This window comes from Leucoraja erinacea, chromosome 1, assembly GCF_028641065.1.
Source record: "Leucoraja erinacea ecotype New England chromosome 1, Leri_hhj_1, whole genome shotgun sequence".
Lineage (NCBI taxonomy): Eukaryota > Metazoa > Chordata > Chondrichthyes > Rajiformes > Rajidae > Leucoraja > Leucoraja erinaceus.
Window position 1 is genome coordinate 53,723,275 of NC_073377.1, and position 24,734 is coordinate 53,748,008.

General features: G+C 40.4%; 1 protein-coding gene across 2 annotated transcripts in view; it reads left to right on the forward strand.

The window, feature by feature from the left end:
• The window catches only part of kif2a (kinesin family member 2a), a 97,902-nt gene that overhangs the window by 34,604 nt on the left and 38,564 nt on the right, over nt 1–24,734 (forward strand). For both annotated transcript variants that reach the window (XM_055634913.1, XM_055634914.1), the window contains exons 5-11: nt 3,438–3,557; nt 7,543–7,643; nt 8,075–8,170; nt 9,304–9,358; nt 17,151–17,313; nt 20,600–20,690; nt 23,533–23,596. In XM_055634913.1, the coding sequence (XP_055490888.1) occupies nt 3,438–3,557; nt 7,543–7,643; nt 8,075–8,170; nt 9,304–9,358; nt 17,151–17,313; nt 20,600–20,690; nt 23,533–23,596 (690 nt within the window). The remainder of the gene's footprint in view (nt 1–3,437; nt 3,558–7,542; nt 7,644–8,074; nt 8,171–9,303; nt 9,359–17,150; nt 17,314–20,599; nt 20,691–23,532; nt 23,597–24,734) is intronic.

The window sequence follows — 24,734 nt, forward strand, 5'->3', positions numbered from 1 at the left end:
AGCTACTGTATGTTTTAATTCAGTTCAAGACTATGGGGCAGTACATTGGCCATAAAGTTGCTGCCTAAAATTGCCAGAGACCCAGAATTGATCCTGAATATGTGTGCTGTCTGTATGGAGTTTGCTCCTTTTCCCTTTGATCGCATGGGTTTTCTCTGGGTGCTCTTGTTTCCTTCCACATTCCAAAGGTGTGCAGGAACCTTTTTCAGACCCAACCCAAAACTGAATATTTTCCTTTTGTCCAGAGATTCTGTCTGACCTGTTGAGTTACTCCAGCTTTTTGGGTCTATCTTCAGTTTAAACAGCATCTGCAGTTCTTTCCTACCCACACAATACTATACGATAGAACTATTAATCCCAGGAGGGAAATTGTGTGTGTGTGTATAGTTATATATTCATATGTAAATATACGCTGTTTTGTTTTCTCGTTTATAACATTGTTTACAGAGTACTGTGTTTACATATTCTGTTGTGCTGCTGCAAGTAAGGATTTCAATGAGACTTGAGAGAATAAAACACTCTTGACTTGCGTCACTAATGTGTGGGATAGAATTAGTGTACGGGTGATACGTGGTTGGCGTGGACTTGGTGGGCCGAAGGGCCTGTTTCCACGTTGTATTTTTAAATTAAACTAAAACACTAAAACCAGAGGAAATCAAAAGAAGGGTCTCTACCCGAAACGTCACCCAATTTCTTCTATCCAGAGATGTTGACTGCTCCATGGAGTTCTGCTGCACAATTAAAGCATGGAATAGTCTTCACCCTACTATAGGCACCCAACCAGAAGCAATTAAATTTAAGGTGGCTCTTTTTTTCCCCAAGAAACCTTTTTTGTTTAAATCCAAGTCAAGAGTCAAAAGAGTTTGATTGTCATGTGTCCCAGATAGGACAATGAAATGTTTGCTTGCTGCAGCACAACAGAATATGTAAACATAATACAGAACAGGGGATAAAAGTTCACTGTGACTATATACCGTAGACCATATATGTATATACGCAATAAATAAAACAGATTAAATGCAATAGGCTGTTATTTTTCAGAGTTTGGTGGTGGTGGTGTTTAAATTCTATTTAAATTCCATTTCGAATATTTTTGAGGACCAGGAAACCAATAAGCAAGAGTTTCTCCAGGGAGTGATTCTGCGTTGGTTTTCAGCGGTCGTGGCGAGTGGACAGCAATGGCGGCCAAATCTCCCACCATGCAAAGGGAGGGAGAAAGTGGCCGACGCCGACCAGTTGCAGTGGCAGTGCGCGTGTGCAGGGCGGCACATGCGCACAACCACGGCTGATGATGTGCTGGCCAAAGATCTTCGCTATAGGATCTTTGGTGCTGGCCGTGGTTGTGCGCATGTGTAAGGCGGCTGGCCGTGCCGGCGGACGAGGAGCGGGCGGAGACCCGAGTCACGGACAGGAGACGGGGAGAGAGAGAAAGATAGAGAGGGGGCCTGCTCAGGTGTCCCGGGTGCTTGCCAAGTCGGGCAAAATGGCATGGCTTTTAGGTTGCCCGGTGGGACTGTGGGTTGCCATTGGCAACTGGGCAACCGCTAATTTTGAGCCCTGCTATAGTTCTCACTATTCTGGTTTACTCTCTTCTTGTGCTACGGGGTAATATTGGCAATTTTCCAATCAATTGTCTCCTGACTCTAGTCATTCTTGAAATATCACTTTCAATGCCTCCACAATCTCTAAGCCACCTCTTTCAGAACACTAGGGTACAGTCCATCTGGTTCAGGTGACATATCCATCTTCACCCCTTTCAGCTTCCCAAGCACATTCTCCCTAGTAATAGCCACTCCACTAACTTCCACCCCTTGACACTTTTCAGGTACGGAAATTTCAGGTGCATTACTGGTGTCTTCCACTGTGAAGACTGATGCAAAAAAGTTATTCAACTCCTCTGCCATTTCTCTATTCCCTATTATCACTTCTCCTGCATCATTCTCCAGTGGTCCAACTTCCTCTCTTGCCTCTTTCGTTCTCTTTATATAACTGAAGAAACTCTAGCTATCCTCTTTTATATTATTGGCTAGCTCACCTTCGTATTTCATCTTTTCTCCCCGTATTGCCTTTTTAGTTACCCTCTGTTGTTCTTTAAAAGCTTCCCAGTCCTCTGGCTTTCCACTAAGCTTTGCTATGTTATATGCCTTCTCTTTTAGTTTTATACTGTCCTTGACTTCCCTCGGTCACCTTTCTCCCCCTAGAATCTTTCTTCCTCTTTGGAATGAAAAGATCCTGCGTCTTCTGGATTATTCCCAGAAATTTGTGCCATTGCTTTTCCACCGTGTACCCCTGCTAGCGTTCCTTTCCAGTCAACTTTAGAAGTTCCTCCCTCATTCCTCTGTAGTCCCCTTTGCTCAGCTGCAATACTGACACATCCGATTTCACCTTCTCCCTCTCAAATTGCAGTTTATCATGTTGTGGTCGCAACCTCTAATGGTTCCTTTGCCTTGAGTTCCCTTATCAAATCCGGTCCATTACATAACACTAAATCCAGAATTGCCTTTTCCACTCCAAGCTGCTCTAAGAATCCATCTCGGAGGCACTATAAAAATTCAGTTTCTTGAGGTTCGGTACCAATCTGATTTTTCCCAGTCTACCTTCATATTGAAATCTCCCATGACCACCTTGCCTTTTTTGCATGCCAATTTTATCTCCTGATGTAACGTGTACCTTATGTCCTGGCTACTGTTTGCGGGGCCTGTAAATAACTCCCATTTGAGTCATTTTACCCATATAATTTCTCAGCTCTTTCCACAATTACTCCACATCTTCTGATCCCATTTCACCCCTCGCTAAGGACTGATATTCATTCCTAACCACGAGCTACCCCACTCCTTCTGCCCACCTTTCTGTCTTTCCAATAGGACGTATAACCCTGAATATTCATCTCCCAGCTCCGATACTCTTGCAGCCTGGTCTCCATAATGCCTACAACATCATACCTGCCAATTTCCAACTGTGCTACAAGTTCATCCACATTTTTCCTTATGCTACATGCATTCAAATATAATTCCTTCAATTCGGTGTTGACCATTTCATTTCTCACAACCATCTCGATTTTACCCAACCTTAATCTTCTCAATGTTTTAAACTTTCTGTCCTGTTATTTATGGAAGAGTAGGGACATGGGGTTGCAGGGGAAAGTCAATCACTGCACTAAAGATGCATTTGGGCAAACACTTCAATAGGCAATGCACAGAAGGGTATGATCCTAATGATGGCTACTTGGATTAGTATAGATGGGCAGTATGAGCGTAATTGGCCAGGGAGCCAATTTCTGTACTATATGACTGTACCTGCATAACATGTATTTGGATTACTTGTGTGGGTGGCTTATTATAGAAAACATCTTGTTCAAATGTATTCATTACAGTTATGAATTGTTGAATTTGATCTTGAGAAGCTTTGATGCAATCATTTATTCGTCTTTCTCCCAGTGGCATCAACAAGATCAAGACCTAGCCAGCTTCCAGAGCATTCGTCAGCTGCTCATCAGAATGGTAGTGCTACAGATATCTCTCCAGCCCAGTCTGGAAAAAAAGATTTTGCACCACCATGTAAGTGGAATGTGATTATGTCTACGTAAAGCTTGTACAAAATGCACTTAATAAATGTTTTACGTTGGGACTCAGTGAAGTTAAGGCAGATTTACCACAGCACATACATAGTGTTAATGTAGTGTGGACTTTTTCAAATATTTATTGTGTAGATTTCATTTGCAGTGGAAGCAAGTGGTCTACCAGTCTCTTGAGTTAATTGGGTAACAAGTATTGATTAATTTTGATTATTGTTTGGTGACTTGGAAATTGAAAGTGCCTATATTTTGCTCAATTACACTTATTTTAAAATGGTACAGAGCCTAGAGTTACAGTAAAGGCAAATAATGGGATCCTGAAGGTATCTTTTGAGGAACCTAAGCCCTTTCATTTGCTTGATTCTTACTGGCTCAAAAACAAGGACTGTGGGGTCAATGAGCACATTGACCACTGTAAAATGGTGGATGGGATAAATCACATTAGAGGAGTGAAGCAGTGATGGGAAATAGTATATTTCAGGGAATAGACACAGTGCTTTGCCGCTGCATGTGTTAGTACCAAAGGCTGTGTTGTTTTTACTAGTGTTTGAGTTAAGGCCATTTGTTTGGAAGGATTGGAGAGGAACTTGAAGTGAGAGGGCAAACAATGATACAGAGAAGAATAGGGTCAAAATGTAGAAGAGCTAAAAGATAATGGTAACTGGATTGGGACAGGCTGCCGCCGGACCAGCAACCCCCCTTCCTGCCCCACCGGCGGCAGCCTGTCCCAACTTACAAACTCCTCTTTTCCCTCCTCATAGTAACTTGTCTATCATCTCCCCCACCACCGGCAGCGTTGGGGGATGGTTCAGTGGAGGCCCAGGTCCCGTCTCTCTCCCTCATCACTCACCAATCTATCCCGCATTGGCGATCCCGTCCCCCCGGGTCCGTCTGTTCCGCCGCCGCCATTGCAGTAAAGGGCCTGTCCCACGACGTGAGTTTACCCAAGAGCTCTCCCGAGTTTTAAAAAAAATCAAACTCGTGGTACTTCATCACTGTTGAAAATACTTCACGAGTTTCATTAACTTAATGCGTTTCCGAGTACCTGGGAGGGGAGAGGAGTTATGGAGGGAGTGACTGAGGGGAGGGGAGAGTTGGGGGAGGGAAAGGAAGGGTGAAGCAGAGGGGGAGGGATTGTTGGGGGATGAGGGGAAATGAGCCATGCCTGCGCGGTTGGGGACTATGAGTGAATGGTGCAATATTGCGTGCGTCTGTGATATTACGCGAGTGGTGCAATATTACGTTGGGGGGGACGGGTGAGTGGTTGACTATTGCGTTGGGAAACGGGTTGCGTTGACCAGGACCAGGCCTCCCACTTAATCTAGTTAAATTGTAAAGGAGAAGATGCTGGTAGGCCGTGGGCCGAGCATCGAAAAAGCATCTGGAATTTAACTTTCGTGACCTATGTCTGGTATCTACCTGAAATTTGGCACGGATTTAGATAAAATATCATTAAGAAGGAATTCGTAACTCGTCAGTGCCAAAAGTTGCACACTAATTAATTAAGATAATTAGAAAATTTATTGGAAAAAGTAACAGCGCCCTCTGGTGCTCAATAATAGGTAGCTTAATATTACTCTATGTGGAGCTGGATTCCGTGCTGCGGGCTATTTACTTCCTGGCACAGGGAGATCACATAACGGGGCGAGAGAGAGCCCAACAGAGCAGCCAGCCTTCCGTCCAGTAGCTACCCGCCAACCATCACCTCCACTGAAGGCCACCGTGGTTGGCTGGCGGGCGGGCCAGCAGAAGACGCTGACGTGGCGGCTGGTTCCGCCTGGCGGCCCCTCGCAGCTGCTCGAGCTACTTCCCTCCCCGGCCACAATGCGATGGCTCTGCACCCAGAGCTCCGCGGCAGCAGTGAGAGTTGCTGCAATGATTCCCAACCCTGTAACCAGCCACCACCTCAGCACCTTCTGCCTGCCCGGCAGCCTCCCTCTCTCTTCCCCCCCCCCCCCCCCATTATGAGATCTCCCTGAGCCAAGAAGTAAATAGCCCACAGCACGGAATCCAGCTCCCAATAGAGCAATATGTTGTTGAAGTAAGACCAAAATGTGTTTTGTTCTTTGATGTGGGATTGGCACATTTCTTGATTGTCATAAACCGGAAATGCACAGCAGATGGTTAAGAATTGAGTTGATAAAAAAACAAATATAACATCTTGATCCAGCTAATGGAAGATTATAAACTCAGTAACACTCAATTCGACACACTAAACAGCAATAAACTGTATATAATCATTTATTTTCCCAGTCTTTTCGTTAAGATTTCATAGGTGGGTATGTCATGAATGGCTAGTTTACAAACATTGCATTTTTATTTGTATATATCAGTACACTCCGTCAGTAATCTTCGTAATCAGTAACATCCATATATATGTAATCTTCGTCTCCTCTGTCCACAAGACCTTTTTCCAGAACTGTGGCTGCTGTTTTAAGTACTTCTGGGCAAACTGTAACCCGGCCGTCCTATTTTTGCGGTTAACCAGTGGTTTACATCTTGCAGTGTAGCCTCTGTATTTCTGTTCATGAAGTCTTCTGTGGACAGTGGTCATTGACAAATCCACACCTGACTCCAGGAAGAGCGTTTCTGATCTGTCGGACAGGTGTTTGGGGGTTTTTCTTTATCATGGAGAGAATTCTTCTGTCATCAGCTCCGGAGGTCTTCCTTGACCTGCCAGTCCCTTTATGATTAGTAAGCTCACCAGTGCTCTCTTTCTTCTTAATGATGTTCCAAGCAGTTGATTTTGGTAAGCCTAAGGTTTACATAGAAACATAGAAAATAGGTGCAGGAGTAGGCCATTTGGCCCTTCGAGCCTGCACCGCCATTCAATATGATCATGGCTGATCATCCAACTCAGTATCCTGTTCCTGCCTTCTCTCCATACCCCCTGATCCCTTTAGCCACAAGGGCCATATCTAACTCCCTCTTAAATATAGCCAATGAACTGGCCTCAACTACCTTCTGTGGCAGAGAATTCCACAGATTCACCACTCTCTGTGTGAAAAAAGTTTTCCTCATCTCGGTCCTAAAAGATTTCCCCTTTTGTCCTTAAACTGTGACCCCTCGTTCTGGACTTCCCCAACATCGGGAACAATCTTCCTGCATCTAGCCTGTCCAACCCCTTAAGAATTGTGTACGTTTCTATAAGATCCCCCTCAATCTTCTAAATTCTAGCGAGTACAAACCGAGTCTATCCAGTCTTTTCTCATATGAAAGTCCTGACATCCCAGGAATCAGTCTGGTGAACCTTCTCTGTACTCCCTCTATGGCAAGAATGTCTTTCCTTAGATTAGGAGACCAAAACTGTACGCAATACTCCAGGTGTGGTCTCACCAAGACCCTGTACAACTGCAGTAGAACCTCCCTGCTCTTATACTCAAATCCTATTGCTATGAATGATGTCTCGGATATTGGATGGTGTCTCGTAACAGTTTTATTCGTGTTTCTCAGTCTCATAATGGCTTCGTTGACTTTCATTGGCACAACTTTGGTCGTCATGTTGATAAACAGCAATAAAAGTTTCCAAAGGTGATGGAAAGACTGGAGGAAAGACTAGGTGCTGAGAGCTCTATTATACCTGCATTAAGGAGGCAATTAAACACACCTGAGCAATTACAAAGACCTGTGAAGCCATGATGGTGCCCTGAAATGGGGGGATTACGTATAAACACAGCTGTAATTTCTACATGTGAAACCAAAATGTGTAAAAAAAATAAAAAATAAAAAAAACCTTTACTAAAATCTGACAATGTGCACTTTAACCACATGTGATTTTTTTTAAATTACAAATCTCAAATTGTGGAGTACAGAGGCAAATGAATAAATGATGGGTCTTTGTCCCAAATAATGTATCTACTTTTATCAATGTTAAAGAAATGTTTTAGTTTTTTAATATCTTCTCCATAGGGTTAGAACCAACATCCCTTGGTGTTTGTCTTCTAACCTATGGTTAATTTACTTTTCAGCACGTAGAAAATCAAGTTGTGTTAAAGAAGTTGAAAAACTCCAGGAAAAACGTGAAAAGCGACGAATACAGCAACAAGAGATGAGGGAGAAAAGGGCTCAGGTTTGTATTTTTTACACAAAATGCTTATCTTACCTATCTCCAACTTTCACATAGTCCACATAACAGGTTAATTAATAAAGTTAATATTAATAAAGCTCATGTAAAGCTAATGAAACTGGTAAGCTGGATCCAAAATTAATGAGCCCAGTGGAAGTGAGCAAAGGATTAACTATTTTGTAAATATTAAGTTCACCTCAGTTCTCCAATTATTGAGATACTGACTATCCAAACTGACCAGACCAGCACACGCTTAGGGCCCTAATAGCAGCTATAAGCAAATGTATCTTCTTGTGAAGCTTAAATGCTTTTGAGTTTACTTTTACAAATCATTTTCTGTATTATAGAAAATTAAAAACACTGCTGCCAAATGTTTCATTCTACAGTCAATCTTTTTACTGTACTTTTACTTCGGCAAATTGTATCTTTAATAGGAAGTTGATTCTACGAATCCAAACTGGGAAATTATGTGCATGATTCGAGAATTTAGATCAAGTCTTGACTACCGACCGCTTACAGCTACTGATCCAGTAAGTTATGTTTAAGCAAGTCAATTGTTTCAGTATTTCACTAAAGCTAGCTAACTAGATACAGAATTGGTTTAATGGAAAGAAACAGAGGGTGGTGGTGGTAGGAGAGTGCTTTTCGCACTAGAGGCCTGTGATGAGGGGTTTGATGTGGTTCGGTGCTGGGCCCATTACTGTTTGTGGTTTATATCAACGATTTGAGTGAGATTGTATGGCATGATTTGTAAGTTTGCAGATGACAGTATAATGGATGGTATTATAGGTAGTGAAGATGGTTATCAAAAATTCCAGAAGTCTCTTTATCAGCTGGGCAAGTGGTTGAGGAATGGTTAATGGTATTTAATGCAGATATAAGTGCGGGATAGTGTATTTTGTGAAATCAAACCAGGGCAGGACCTCCACACTGAATGGTAGGACCCTGGGAAGTGTTATAGAGCAGAGGGATATCAGAGTACAGGTGCATAGTTCCCTGCATCACAGGTTAATAGGTTGGTCAAGATGTATTTTGGTACATAAGCTTTCATCAGTCAGGGTATTGAGCATAGAAATTGGGACGTAATGTTATATTCCACATGGAGTACTGTGTTCAGATTTGGCCACCCTGCCTTACGAAGAGTATCATAAAGCTGGAAAGAGTACAGAGAAATTTGATGAGGATGCTATCAGGGCTCACAGGGCTGAGCTATAGGGAGAGGTTGGGCAGGCTGTGTAGGACTTTATTCCTTGGTGAGCAGGAGGATCAGGGGTGATCTTTTCGAGGGAAAATCATGAAGGGGATTGATGGGGTGAATGCATAGAGCCTTTAACCTAGGGTAGGGGAATCAAAAAACCAGAGGTCACATGTTTTTCAGTAAACCCTGAATGTGTGCATTTGATATAAGATCTGTTGAAATCTGAAATTTTAGTTTATGTCGTTAAATACCAGTGAGATCCAATTAATATAACTGCTAGTTGCCTACAAGGTCAAGCCAAGTGTTAGATTATTTGACCAAAGTTGTATTTATTCAGCTGTATAATATTGATGTTGAAGTGATTTTAACTGAGTGCATTGATTGTCCTCTGGTTTGATTTGATAATCTAGCAGAATGCATTATTAAAACAACCTGTTTGCAGCTAAACTTCATTATTTTTTTTAGATTGATGAACAAAGAATATGTGTTTGTGTAAGAAAACGACCACTAAACAAGAAAGGTAAAGTCAATTTTAGTTTACTTTCTTTTAAGCTATAATTTGTTTACTTTTTATTCAAACTCTTAATTGATTTCTGATCAAAACTTCTTTTAGCTCAAGAACATCAGAAAGTACAGTGCTCGAAAAGAGAGTGCATGCCATACAGTTGGGACTATAAATTAAAGAACTCTTTACATTTTATGATTGTTATCCTAGCTTGTACCTTGAGTTTGTTGTCACAGATCACTCTTTATTGTGGGCTTCCAACTGCTACCAACCAGAATGTGCTGTATTCTCAGGTAAGTTTAGCAACACTTAAGGGCTGAACAGAGAATTTAAAGAATCTTTATCGTTCTGCTTTTCCTGTCGGATACATCAAACCCCCTTTTCTCTATGCTTTTGGTTGTTTGATTTAGTATGGTTCGGGTTGTGCAGCACTGGAAATATTTATTAAATAAAACATACAAAATAACTGCACAATAAAAGCAAAACATTTACAAATAACAATAATGCATCTCTTATACGGAAATTCAAAAGGCACATCTCCAAGGTACAATTGATTGTCTATATCCCTGAACTAAAGCTTGAACTCAATCTATGAATGAGCTCTAAGGTTGACACAAAATGCTGGAATAACTCGGTGGGACAGCCAGCATCTCTGGAGAGAAGGAAAGGGTGACGTTTTGGGTCGAGACCCTTCTTCAGACTGATGTTAGAGGAGTGCGTGGGACAGAGATAGAATGTAGTCAGAGACAATAAGACATTTCAGTACGTTCAGTACATTTGATTTTTTTTTTGTTTCTTTTTTAAATGACATGCACAACCATACTTTAACGGTACAAAATTAATGCACAAACATCTCTTTCTGTATAAAGAAATGTTTCTGCTTCTCCTTCTATTGACTATTACATGTTGATTACCATGCCACTGACAATATACTTTGGGACTATATTTTTTGTTTTTTGAATGGCAAACACAGCAATAGATTATCAATATTATTCCACTCATGGCCATAAGTAAAAGACTGCACACGTTTGCCAAAATTAAATATTGTACGAAATGTAGATACAAGCCATGGAAGGATATGAAGATTGCGTGGTAATCAATGAATATAAATAATGAGAGTTCTGACCAAAAGCTAGGTACAGGGATTTTGAAGGTCAGTGTACGTTGTTAGATTCACATGTCAATTTAAGTAAATGCTTTGGGTAGGGTACTATATGTCGCAAAAATGAAGATTCAATAAGTGCAAAAGCTTTCAACAGCTCCTAACAAGAACCAAGTAAAACCCAAGGAAGCCTGGACATAAGTTATTGGAGCACCATTAAAATGTATTGCTTCTGTTCGACTTCACAGAAGGATATGGGGCTCCAAATCTATCGCTCCTAGAAAGTGGCAACAGCAATAGATAAATGGTAAAGAAGTCATATGGTATGCTTGCCTTCTTAGATTGGGTTATGAGAGTCAGGAAATCATGTTGTAGCTTTATAGGATTTGGTTCTGCCGTATTTAGAGTATTGTGTGCAGTTCTGGTCACCATATCACAGGAAGCATGTGGAAGCTTTGGCAAAGTTGCAGGAGAGATATACCAGAATGATGCCCAGATTAGAGGGTATTAGCAATAGGAGAGGTTGGACATACTTGCATTGCATATTCTGGAATGTCGGAGGCTGAGGGGAGATCTGGTAGAAGTATATAAAATTATGCGAGGCATTGATGGAGGAGACATGGGGTCGATGTGCAGGGTATTTTTTTACACCGTGGTGAATGCCTAGAATGTGCTGCTTGGTATCGCGGTAGAGGAATAAATGATAATGGCTTTTAAAAGGCTTTTAGATGAGCATATGGATATGCATGGCATGGAGGGATATGGATCTTGTGCAGGTAGAGGAGATTAATTTAACTTTTCGGCATGGACTTTCTTGGCCAAAAGCATGTTCCTGTGCTGTATTGTTCTGTGCAAAAGGCTGTTGGTACCAATTTATCTCCTTTTATGTCATTTAATATATCCCTATTTTAACCTGTAATCACATTTTATTTCCAAGAATCCTAACATTTGAGCATGAAACTTGGATTTTTATTTTTTTTAATTTGCACCATAGATTTTGGTTACTCTTTCTTATTAGTGCTATTGCACTTACAAAGTTGCCAAGTAGTACGGATTTTCCGTATTTTGTATGGAAATGCGATAAGAATACGGATGTACGGATCTTCTTTGTAAAATACGGATTTTTTTTAAATTCGACCGACTTCCTGTTTCATCTTGCTGCTTAAAAGATGCAAGGATATAAAAAGTCATACTGTAATTAAAAATTATAGCAGATTAAACCTATTAGTATTTTAAATTTCAAGATCTGGATGATTATTTTTGTAGGCTTTGATCTGCCTGCCCCGCTACAGGTTTAAACAGCGCTGTCAGTTTAGCATGTGGGAACAGCGCTATGGGTTCTAATTATAGTGTTATCAGCTGGAGCGCTATTGCCTTTACACATAGCGCTATGTGTCACAGACTGTTCGGGGAGGGAGGAGGAGAGAGAGAGTGAGGGGGAGGGAGAAAAAAAGGAAGGAGAGAGTTAATAAGAGGGAGGGTGAATAAAAGTTGGGAGAGAGGGAGAAGGAGGGAGGGAATGAGGGAGGGAGGGAGGGAAGGAGAAAAAAAGAAAGGAGAGAGAGAGGGAGAGAAAGAAAGGAGGGAGGGAGAGAGCGAGTGAGGGAGAGGGTGGCTTTCAAAATGGCTTCAACATCATCATCTGGTGCTAAAAGCAGGAAGCAGCCGTTCAAATAGAAGTATACAAAGTGATGGCAATGAATGCACTGTCAAGTAAGGTGTGTAAAAGACATGTCAATTGGTAGCAAAGTTATGCATTCTTGTACTCTTAGATGGGTATGACCGCACATTTAAAAAAAAACATTCAGCAAAATGGCACTGCGTAGAATACTGAAATGCTCTGACAAAACTTGGCAGCTCTGCACTTATACCTGCGGTATTATAGTTTGTATGTGTACAGTTCCTACGTTTTCTATAGCAAAATGACTAATTTAATTCTGAGTTTTATACTGGAAATATTTCTGTGACTGCTTCCTTACATTGTTTCATTGAACTATTCACCATAGTTTTGTCCATTCGTTCTATCTGTATGCCTTAGACTTCCTATTTCTTTATACACCATTAATTGATATATGCATATTTAGAATACAACTGTGTGTCCAAAATCCAAATCAATACTAAATACAAGATCCTCCTAACTAATTGAGAGCACATTTAACAACATGAAAAATAACAATAATTTTATTCTGTTTTAAATGTATACTATAAGTTGTTATAGAAGTCAAAGCTGGGTATTTTGGAACTTTAAAGAATAGTAATGTAGTTGCTGATAAAAATGTTCAAAAATGATATGCTCGCCTTCCCTCTTCCAGAAACTGTGCCCCTCAGAAAATTAAGACGCAACTGGAGACAGCAGGCTTTAAGGAACCAGGAGGCAGGCATAACTCCATCAGGTAGCAGGCAGGAACTAACCAGGTAGCAGAATAGCGAGAGTAGTAGATAGAATAATTAGCCACCAATTGAGAAGAATCAAGTTTTCTTACTGGTGTATAATTGGTTATATTTTTGGAAATCTATTAGCCTTGAAATTTGATGGCGGTGTGATATTTAAAGAGGTTGTACATGTACCAACTTAATTTTCTCCAGAGATATTCTGAAAGTAAATCAATTTTAGAATGTTTACTGTACACATTTTGTTGTATTAATGCCACTATCAGCTATTTTAATTTTTTCAATTTATTACTCCTATCCAGAAACATTGGTCAAAGCTATCTTTGATCAATAGGAGTTAATTTGACCACATTATTATGTCAATAATCTAATTTTTATGCGCTTTGTAAAGTAATTTTTTTTAATTAATTGGTTAAACAGCCGAGATGCTCCTATAGAACACAATTTAAAAATACTGATCCATGTAAGTGGTTAGGAGCTGAAGCATTTGCAAACTCAGGTGATATTCTAGAATCACAATTCCATAAAATATTCATGTAGCATATAGAACTTTAAAAATAAAATCTTGATGCTCAAATTAACATAGTGTGTACATGGTGTCATGCCTCCAACATCAGTAACCAGACCATTGAGGTTTAAATAGCTTTTAAATGAACAAAATGGCGAGTCATGCTTGCATTGGAAATGGGACACAGCTACTTTTTGTTCAAAGACTGGGCTCAGACAAAAGAATGCTGTAACTTAATCGTCAAACATATCAAAGTATTTTCCAACAGTTGCTTTATTTGTAAAGTTTTTCTTGTGTGCATGCTTACTGCCCAACATTGGAATAGGTAATGTTACTTACAATCTCTTTCAGTATTGATAGTTATTGATCTAATACTAGCCTGCCTTAACGTTTGGTGTAGACAGTTAAACTAACTATATCAGCGTCAGGGTGATATCAATTCCATCCTCCCTCGCCATCCAACAAAGCACATTGGATCAAATCTTGCACTGCTCACACCAGCAGATCCAGCATATCAGCAAGGAGATGAATTACGTGAAAATAGGAAGGAGGCAAAAAGCACCAAAAATGTAGCAGGATCCAGAGGAGGATAATATCCAATGAAAACAGTTCAAAGCTAATTCACCATAGAGTGAACACTTACGAGTAGAGGAGCAGGGAATTAAATTTGCAGCATAAAGTCATAGAACTGAACAGCACTGAAACAGGCCCTTCGCCCCTCCTTGTCCATACTGGCCAGTTGCCGTATTTGGCTGGTCCCATTTGCCTGCCTTTGGCCGTAACACTCAAAGCCCCTGCTATCCATATCTGTCCAAATGTATTTTTTAAGAAGTGCATTTTATTTTCTTGTGTGGTACCAAATCTTTTGGTTTAATTGTGGAATTATTTTTTCTATTCTCTAGCACATTAGCCATTCCAATCTTTTTCATTTTCTTTACTTGTATTTGTTTACATTGTTCCATCTCCTATTCAGATATCAACTTGGTTTCCACATTAAGTGCCAAGTAGAGTAATAATCCTATTAGCTTAAATGTATATTTTAATGTGATAAATAAACCCATTTGCTGCCAGATGAGATTGATTGTCTCTTTGGAAATCATCTGTGGTATTGAATTTGGATCATGCCACAGATTTGGTCAAACTCAAATATTCAGCCCGATTAATGGTCTTAAAAATGGGAAATTCAGTGTTGTATAACAGCCGTACATCAGGTAGTTTCTCATGACATAGTCCGTCAACTATGGATGCCGACTCCACCAATGCTGACTTTCATACCACCCGAGAGAAATTTAATTTCAGATTTATGTGTGCTACTGTGGTGGTTAGTAGTTTCTCTCTGTTTATATTTAGATTATTGCTCCTTAAAATATTGGTCAAGATTTGGACCCAAAAACACTCAAAAAGATTTCAACCTTGAATCAGAAGTTTGATCGCCAAACAATTATGAGACGAGAAGAAAAGTAGGAAGAGTAATTTGTATGTAATGAGCCTTGCTGGTATGAGAGAGAGAGACCAGGATTCTCGTTAGTTTTGGTTAATCATTAATACAGTGCACTTAAACCTAATTTACTGATTGAGTACCACAGCATGTGGAAACAGGTCTTTCAGTAAATCTTCTCAACGCTCTTTCCAGCTTAATGACATCTTTTTTTATAGCAGGGTGACCAAAACTGGATACAAGAATGATCCCAGGAATGAGTAGGTTAACATATGATGAGCGTTTGACGGCACTGGGCCTACATTCACTGGAGTTTAGAAGATTGAGGGGGACCTCATTGAAACGTACAGAATAGTAAAAGGCTTGGATAGAGTGGATGCGGAGAGGATGTTTCCACTAGTGGGAGAGTGGGACTAAAGGTCATAGCCTTAGAATTAAAGGACATTCTTTTAGGAAGGAGATGAGGAGGAATTTCTTTAGACAGAGGGTGGTGAATCTGGAATTATTTGCCGCAGAAGGCTGTGAAGGCAAAGTCAGTGGATATATTTAAGGCGGCGATAGATAGATTCTTGATCAGTACGCATGTCAGAGGTTATGGGGAGAAGGCAGGAGAATTGGGTTAGGAGGTAGAGATAGTTCAGCCATGATTGAATGGCGGAGTAGACTTGATGGGCAGAATAGTCCTATCTGATCATCTACTCCCATCTGATGTGACATGAAATCTGAACACAGTATTCTGGGTTTGGGCTTCACCAACATCTTGTACATAAAGTTATATAATATCCCAACTTTTATACTCCATTCTCTTCTTGATGAAGGCCAGTGTGCCAAAAGCTTTTATCGCCACCAACCTGCCTGCCTGCGACACTACTTTCAGAGAACTATGTACTTGTACTTAATCCCTCTGCTCAACATCACTCTCCGGGACCCTACTGTTCACTGTGAAGATCCTACCCAGGAGAGACTTCCCAAAATTCGGCACAGCCCACTTAACTGACAGCTTCCCAAAAAGGGATCAACATTCTAACTATTGGTATTGGTTTATTATCGTCATGTGTACCAAGATACGGTGGAAAACCTTTGCATGCTATCCGGTCAAAGTACAGTCAAATCATACATTGGTAAATAGGAAAAATAACCAGATATCAGAATAGTTTTTACTGGAATGACTGGATTAGGGGGCATTAGCTGCAGGTAGAGGTTGGACAGACTTGGATTGTTTTTTTTGTTTTTTTGGAATGCCGAGGGTTGCGGGGAGAGACCTGATAGAAGTATATAAAATTATGAGATACATAGACGATGGAGACAGTCATAACCTTTTCCCCAGGATGGAAAAATCAAACACTAGAAGGCATAGCTTTATAGTGAGAAGGGTATAACTTAAAGGAAATGTGTGGGACAAGATTTTTTTTTAAACAGGGTGGTGAGTGCCTGGAACAGACTGCAAGGGGTGGTGGTTGAGGCAGATTTATGATAGCGGCATTTAACGGGTTTTTTTAGATATGGATATGGAGGGATATGGATTGTGTGCAAGTAGATAAGAGATGTCTTGGCATCACGTTAGGCACAGACATTGTGGGCCAAAGGGCTTGTTTTGTGCTGTACCGTTTTATGTTTTAATGTGTTACAGTTAGCTATAGAATAAGTGAAGATAAAGAAAAGTGCAATAGTCATAATTGGGTACGTTATGTGATCAGGACCTCACCTGTTGCTAGTGAGAGCACTGTGCGGAATTCTCTTTGTCGTTGGGAAGTAGAGGCATTGGTGTGCTTTCTTAGTTATGGTTTTATCAGGACATATGATTGGTGATATTACACCTAGAAACTTGAAGCTCTCGGCCATCTACACTTCAGCATCATCAATGCTGATTGGGGCATGTACATCACCCATTTTCTGATGTCACTGATGAGCTCCTTTGGGCTAGGCGAGGGCGAGGGAGAGGTTGTTGTCTTGATGCCATGTTATTAAGGTCTCTATCTCCTTCCTATACTTGTCATAGCTGAGGATCCAATTGCAGATGGGGATGCTGATTCCTAGGCCCAGGTATTTGAAGCCATATCATCATCAGAAGTCCAACTGGTATTTTGTCTGTCACCCTCCAGCTCATCATGTTTTGTTTACACGTTCTATTCTTGATCAATGCTGGAGGGATTCAACTTTAGTACTGTGATTCTTGTCAGTTGAAGTGAAATGGAACATGGCACTTTGGACAAAGCTAGTCATCTGTTAACTTTGACCAAACAAAATGTCATCACTTGTTAGCAAACTTGAAATGTAATTTAACATGCTTGTTTTATAAAATTATTCAGGTAACTTAATGTACACATGCTTTGGTGAAATGTAACTCTCTGCCTTAATCTCTTTTCAGAAAATGTAATAAGAGATCTGGATGTACTTACAATTCCCAGTAAGGACGTAGTAATGGTTCATGAACCAAAGCAAAAGGTGGATTTAACAAAGTACTTAGAAAATCAAACTTTTCGTTTTGATTATGCCTTTGATGAGACTGCTACAAATGAAATGGTTTACAGGTAATGGGGGGGGGGGGATGGAAATTTACCTATTAACTAGCGTGCCTTTTTATAGTAATACCAAGTCTAAAAATACTAGACATGAGGCAAAGCAGATTATTGAAATTAAATGAATTGATCTCCATGCTATTGCTTTAAGTTAAATCTTTGAATATATAATGATTTTTTAAAATATTATTGCTTTTGTGTATATTAATCAAAAAAGCTACATGCTTTGTTAGTATTTGCTGTTTCAAAAGAACTTTTCTAATCCCAGAACTATTTGTATGTACTGTACTGGGAATTTATTTTTCTCCAGTATTTCCACTGCTCCATTCATGCCCACTGCTCCATGCTATCAGCTCTCCTGCCATTATTGCTATATGACATCGTACACATGCGTGTTCAGTTTTAGTTTTCAGCCTATAATGCAGTTTGTTGAATCACTCGGTACAAAATCAGCAATGGTTCATTTTGGCCATCTTTTTGAAAGACCCAAGTCATTAGCTATTTTTTTTCCCCCCCTATGCCTATTGATCTTTCTCTTTAAAAATGACCAAATCCCTTTTGACTGTTTAATCCAAACTTCCTACTTCTCCCCATTATTGTCTAGTTTCTGTTTGATTTCATTTCCCCTTCCTCTTTCATTTTGATGGCTTAATAAATCCTACAGTTGGATAGCATACCAGTTTACAAGATTGATATACTAACTTTAGCAGAGTGGATTTTCGCTGTTTTTTTAGATTTTGTGAAATCATTGGGTTGAATCACCAGTGTACTGCTTATCTAAAAAAAGGGTAGGCTGAGACTGCAGAGAAAAGATTTAAAGGCACATCAACTATTTTAGATCATCTGGACTTCCAGATGGAAACTCAGAGCATTTGACTTCTTGGGCTAAAATGGCTCATTTTATACACTATTTTGATTCCTTCGAGTACAGCATATTAAAGGAAAATGTAATTAAAGTGTTTAAGATTATTAAATGTGTTGATTGGGTACAAATTGTGCTGCAATTACTTGCCCAGGCTACTGCAACCACACTTTCCAACCCATGGCATCTACCCGCCGAGGTAGAGTAATACTGCAGAGTAACCTGCAGATTCTTTCCAGGTCTCATCTTCCTAACTTGGAAATATGTTGCCTGAGCATCATCATTGCTGAATCTTTTGTTGCATGCAACAAAATCTTTTCACAGTACCTCAGTACACCTGAAAAAAACCTAAATCTAAATACTGGAACACTGGCCAATAGGTCTATGAGACTCGGAAGGCATTTCGGGATGGGAACCTTCAGTCTGATGGAGTAGAGGGGAGGAAAAGGTGGAAAGAAGAAATGGGGGTGAGGCCAAACCTGACAAATGATAAATAGGGCTCAGGGTAGTGTTGTAAAGCAGAGGGATCTAGGAGTACAGCTGTATAGTTCCCTGAATGTGGAGGTACAGGTAGATCGGGTAGTCAAAAAGTCTTTTGGCACGTTGGCCTTCATCAGCCAGAGTATTGAGCATAGAAGTTGGGAGGTCATGGTGGAGTTGTATAAGACATTAGTGAGGCCGCATTTGGAGTATTGTGTTCCGTTCTGGGCATCGTGTTATAGGAAAGATGATGTCAAGCTGGAAAGGGTACATAAGGTTTACGAGGATGTTGCCAGGACTAGAGAGTCTGAGCAACAGGGAGAGGTTGAGTAGGCTGGGCTCTATTCCTTGGTGCGCAGGAGGATGAGGGGTGATCAGATAGAGGTGTATAAGATCATGAGAGGAATAGATCGGGTAGATGCACAGAATCTCTGGCCCAGAGTAGGTGAATCATGGACCAGAGGACAGGGGTTTAAGGTGAAGGGGAAAAGATTTAATAAGAATCTGAGGGGTATCTTTTTCACACAATGGGTGGTGGATGTATGGAACAAGCTGCCAGAGGAGGTAGTTGAGGCAGACACTATCACAACATTTAAGAAACATTTAGAGAGGTAAATGGATAGGAGAGGTTTGGAGGGATATGGACCAAATGCTGGCAGGTGGGACGAGTGTAGCTGGGACATGTTGGCTGGTTGGGCCAAAGGGTCTGTTTCCACACTGTATCATTCTATGACTGTGGATAGATGCAAAATGGTGGAGTAACTCAACAGGTCAGGTAGCAACTCTGCAACTTTTGAGATGCAGCCTGACCCGCTGAGTTACTCTGGCATTTTATGTCTATCGTTGGTGTAAACCAGCATCTGCAGTTCCTTCCAAGGTGTTGCCTGATCTGCTGAGTTACTCCAGCATTTTGTGTCTATCTTTGATGTAAATCAGCATCTGCAGTTCTTTCCTACACAAATAATAAGTGGATACAGGTGAAGGGGGGTGATTGGCAGATGTATGAGATAATGACAAAGCTAGAGGTGAAAAGGAGACAAAGGCATGTCCGACAATGAAAGAAGAAAGGTGAAATGCAAATCCTGAGGGAGGGATATATGAGGAAGGGGATGGTGGAGGAGAAAGAGGAGGGAATAAAAGAAAAATAGGGAGTAGGAGATGGATGTGGGAGGCATGAGAGATAAGCATACGGAGAAGGGGAAAGGAGCAGGGTATTTTCATAAATTATATCAATTATGTTGTAGTCAGTGCATCAAAACTAAAAATGGCCTTGAATCGGCCTTAAAGCATCAGTATCCTCACACACAACCATTTTATTGTAGTAAAATTAGCACTAACACGCTGTATGCTTACCCATGCTTTTGTCACCTCTGGACTTGACTTTTCTGACCCACTTGAATTTTGTTTTATGGTGAAAGGAACAACCTCTCCTATTTTTATATGCCTATTGGCCATATTCGAACCACACATCCATCACCATGTGCTTGCTGGTGAACATTATGCTAGACCTTAATTTTAAAACATTTAACTTTATTTTCACTTCCTTATATGGTCTCCCCACTGTTATAAAACTATTATAACAGTTATAGCTATGAAATAATATATACTATAAAACTATTTTTATAATTGCATGTAACTGCAATAATAACCCTGCCTCCCTTCACCAAAGATATTTATGCTTTGTCATTTGTGATATTTTACTTGCTCCACCAGCTGTCAATGAATAATAACCTCTGGAATTATTTGCATAAACCTCTACCATTTCTTTCCTGAAGGCACGTTTTAAAACTTATCTCTTTGACCAAGCCTGTGACCATTGTATGAGGAAGTTATTGTTATGCATTTGGGAAGTTTGGGATGTTGTGCTTCATCATGGCACTATGCAAATATGAATTGTTGTTGATAAAGTGAAGAATTTTTGAGTGCACACTCTTACTTTCATTATCTGGTCTTCAGATTTACAGCTAGACCTCTGGTAGAAACAATATTTGATAGAGGAATGGCAACTTGCTTTGCGTATGGTCAGACTGGAAGTGGAAAAACGCATGTAAGTGCTCTATTTTTTGCAAAATAGTTGTTTGACAGAGGTAATTGTAGTTGGAATAAAATTCTATTCATATTCAAGAACAATTTGATTATGTTTTATCCAAATATTGAACATGAAATTATTTTACTTCGTCATTCTAGCAGTAATGCATTCAGCAACTTATTGTAAATCATACGAGTGACATTTGCGTTTCATTATCTGGTAGAGTGTATTTTCTTATTTCTTAATTTGTCCAGGTCCAACCGAGGTGGTCTACAAGAGAACATTGATTTCATTGACGAATAAAGAGTTTTAAATTAAGCAGCTTCAGCCTCCAAATGACTCGGTTCTAAAGGTCACAACACGAGTCAATTCTTATTTTTATGGGAAAGAGTGGAGCAGTGGAATTAAAAGAGTGTAGGATGCTGAAGACTGCAGGGAGCGGTGCAGTGGGATTAGTGATGATGAAGGATCGTTGTCCTGAAACATTAACTGTTCTTTCATCGTCTCTCCACAATTCTTAACCCAGTATATCTTTCCAGCATTTTAGTTTATATTTCAGATTTCCAACATACACACTGTTTGGTACTTGGATTAATTAGGAATTTTTCTGGTTAAGGACCAAAGAAGAGACAATAATCGACACAGTTTAATATTTGTGCCTTAAACCTCAAAAAATCCATGGGATTTCATCTGTGCACTATGTAAGAGGTACTGGTTTAGAGCAAGCAACAATGACAATGTTGTTAGCCAGGGCTCAAACCTATCTCCAGATGTGAAGGTGCTAGAAGAGGAAATTCCAACATGGCAGCAATGGAAAGTGAAGGGGGAAGTCGGCAGCTGTGAACAGTCTGCAAAATTGCGTCATGCCCTTGGAAAGCGACCTGAAGCTCCATGGCCCGCTCGGGAACTGCGGTAGGCCGACCTTGATGCACAGAAGTGGAGGGATGGCTGCTGGAGGCGATGGGCTGCATGTTTGCAGTAGTTATGGGTCCTGCTGTTTGCGGATGTGGTAGCAGACATCTCTAGCAGCTGAGAGAGCGAGTGGATTGAGTAGCCGGTGGCAGCTGTACGGATTGGCGGTGGAAGGAGCCAATGGCATTGCACACTTCATCAATTCAGTGTCACCCGGACACCGGATCTTAAAGTGAGAAAATCAGAAATTGAATATCATGGGCCGAATTCGAACTTTTCAGAGACTTGAAAGTCGCAAGATGATACTGTAGTGAGGCGACTTTCTGCATGCTATACCAGGATAGGATTTTTGTACTCGTGCACAGTATGATTTGACTGGATAGCATGCAGCCCAAGCATTTCATTGTATATCTGTACATGTGACAATAAATCAATCAAACCAAACCATCATTGACAAGGCCAGAATTGGAGAATACTAATTTGCATGGGCAGTTGGAGGTTAAGAAGGAGAAAGTGTTGGGGGCTCCTGAAGAGTAATGAGGTGGATAAATCCCCAGATCTGATGGGATCTATCCCAAGTTATTGAAAGAAGTAAGAGAGGAGCCTGAAGATCTTTGAGTCTTCTCTAGCCACGGGCGAGGTATCAGAGGACTAGAGAGCAGCTAATGTTGTTCCTTTATTTAAGAGGGGAAGTAGAGAGAAACCCAGGCATTATAGTCCCAAGTCATTGTTTAAAGGAGAGGTTATGTCCATAACACCCTGAGCAGTTCAGGGGAAAATCCATCATTGAGATGTTCATGGCACAACAATTTGCCAATATTGTCCAGACATTGACGAAATCGCATTTTATTGAAATTGGAATGTGGTATGAATGTAGAATTATACACATTTTGGACCGAAAGACTAAATATTTGAAGCATATGCTCAATGAAATAATGTGAAGGTTATGCATGCATTATGAATCTAGCAGATAATTGCTTAATAATGTGTGTGACAAGAGAAAGCCACAAAATAAACCAGATACATTTTTGGGTACTAAATAATATAAATTGTATAGTACCCAAATATATATAAAGGAGTTCAGGTGAAAGTGATTAGGCATTTATCAGGATTATGTCAGACGTGGAAAATAATAATTCCAGACATGCTCGAAATGGCGACAAGTTAGACTTAATAAACAATTGAATAGACTATTTAAAATAACATTAAGAATGGGGGGAAAATTGTAATTTCCTAAGAGGATCTAATATACACATTAAACAATAGGACCTCAGAAGGACGCATCAGATAAAGGAATAAAATCTGGATTTAGTTTGCATTAAATTAAAGTAGGATTATGGTAAGAGAATCTTGAGTTCAAAGAGTAGAAAAGGTAACATTAGTTTGTTAGCACTTACTGTCTTGTGCATTTTTGACAACTTCAGGGGTGTTGGGGAAGTCCAGAACTAGGGGTCACAGTTTAAGGATAAGAGGGAAGTCTTTTAGCACCGAGATGAGAAAATCATTTTTTACACAGAGTGGTGAATCTGTGGAATTCTCTGCCACAGAAGGTAGTTGAGGCCAGTTCATTGGCTATATTTAAGAGGGAGTTAGATGTGGCCCTTGTGGCTAAAGGGATCAGGGGGTATGGAGAGAAGGCAGGAATGGGATACTGAGTTGGATGATCAGCCATGATCATATCGAATGGCGGTGCAGGCTCAAAGGGCCGAATGGCCTAGATCTGCACCTATTTTCTATGTTTCTATGTTAATACTGGGAATTATGAACAGGCGGATTGATAATTATTTTGACTGATAGTTATTTACATAGAGCTCATTCATAACCATCACAGGAGACAGACTATTTTCTATGTTTCTACAAAAAAAAACTGCAGTTCATTTCAGAATTGTGCCTTTAGTGTTTAAATTCATCCCCCCCCAATTATATATTTTTCTGATTTCATATTTAGACCATGGGTGGTGACTTCACAGGAAAAAACCAAGATTGTTCTAAAGGAATTTATGCACTGGCAGGTAAACATTTTAACAAATCACATTTAAATAATAGAGTACTTTTATATCAAAGCAACAAAGACACATCTGCAGGGCCTGGTCGGATATATCCGAGGACATTGTGTGAAGCCAGAGATGAAGTTGCAGGAGCCTGGTTGAAATTTACGAGTCGTCTTTAAATGCAGGAGAGGTGCCAGAGGACTGGAGGGTGGCAAATGTTGTGCCTCTATTTAAGAATGGCTGCAGGGAAAATGCTGGGAACTATAGATTAGCGAACTTAACATCTGCAGTTGGAAAGTTACTAGAGAGTATTCTGAGAGATAGGGTATACAGGCATTTAGACGGGGCAAGGGCTAATTAGGGATGGTCAGCATGTTTTTGTCTGTGGGAGGTTGTGTCTCACAATCTGAGAGTGTTTTGAAGACGTGACCAAAAAGGTTGATGAGGGCAGAGTTGCAGATGTGTATATATGGACTTCAGTAAAGCATTCGACAAGGTTCCGCATCGTAGGCTGCTCTGGAAGGTTAGATCACATGGGATCCAAGGAGAGATAACTGAATGGATAGAAGATTGGCTTCATGGAAGGAAGCAGAGGGTGATGATGGAAGGTTACTTAGACTGGAGGCCTGTAACTAGTGGTGTGCCTCAGGGTTCAGTGCTGGGCCCATTACTGTTTGTCATCTACATCAATTATTTGAATGAGAACATACACAGCAAGATTAGCAAGTTTGCAAATGATACAAAAGTGGGTGGTTTTGCAGATAGTGAAGATGGTTGTGCAAAATTGTAGCAGAATCTTAATCGATTGGCCAGGTGGGCTGAGGAATGGTTGATGGAAATGTAATGCAGAGAAATGTGAGGTGCTGAATTTTGGGACATCTACCAAGGGCAGGACCTACACAGTGGATGGTACGGCTCAAGATAGAGTAGAGCAGAGGGATCTAGTAGTACAGGTGCATGGTTCCTTGAAGGTGGAGTTGGAGGTAGATCGGGTAGTCAAAAAGCCTTTTGGCACGTTGGCTTTCAACAGCCAGAGTATTGAGTATAGAAGTTGGGAGGTTATGTTGCAGTTGTATAAGACATTTGAGAGGCCGCATTTAGAGTATTGTATTCTGTTCTGGGCACCGTGTTATAGGAAAGATGTTGTCAAGCTCGAAAG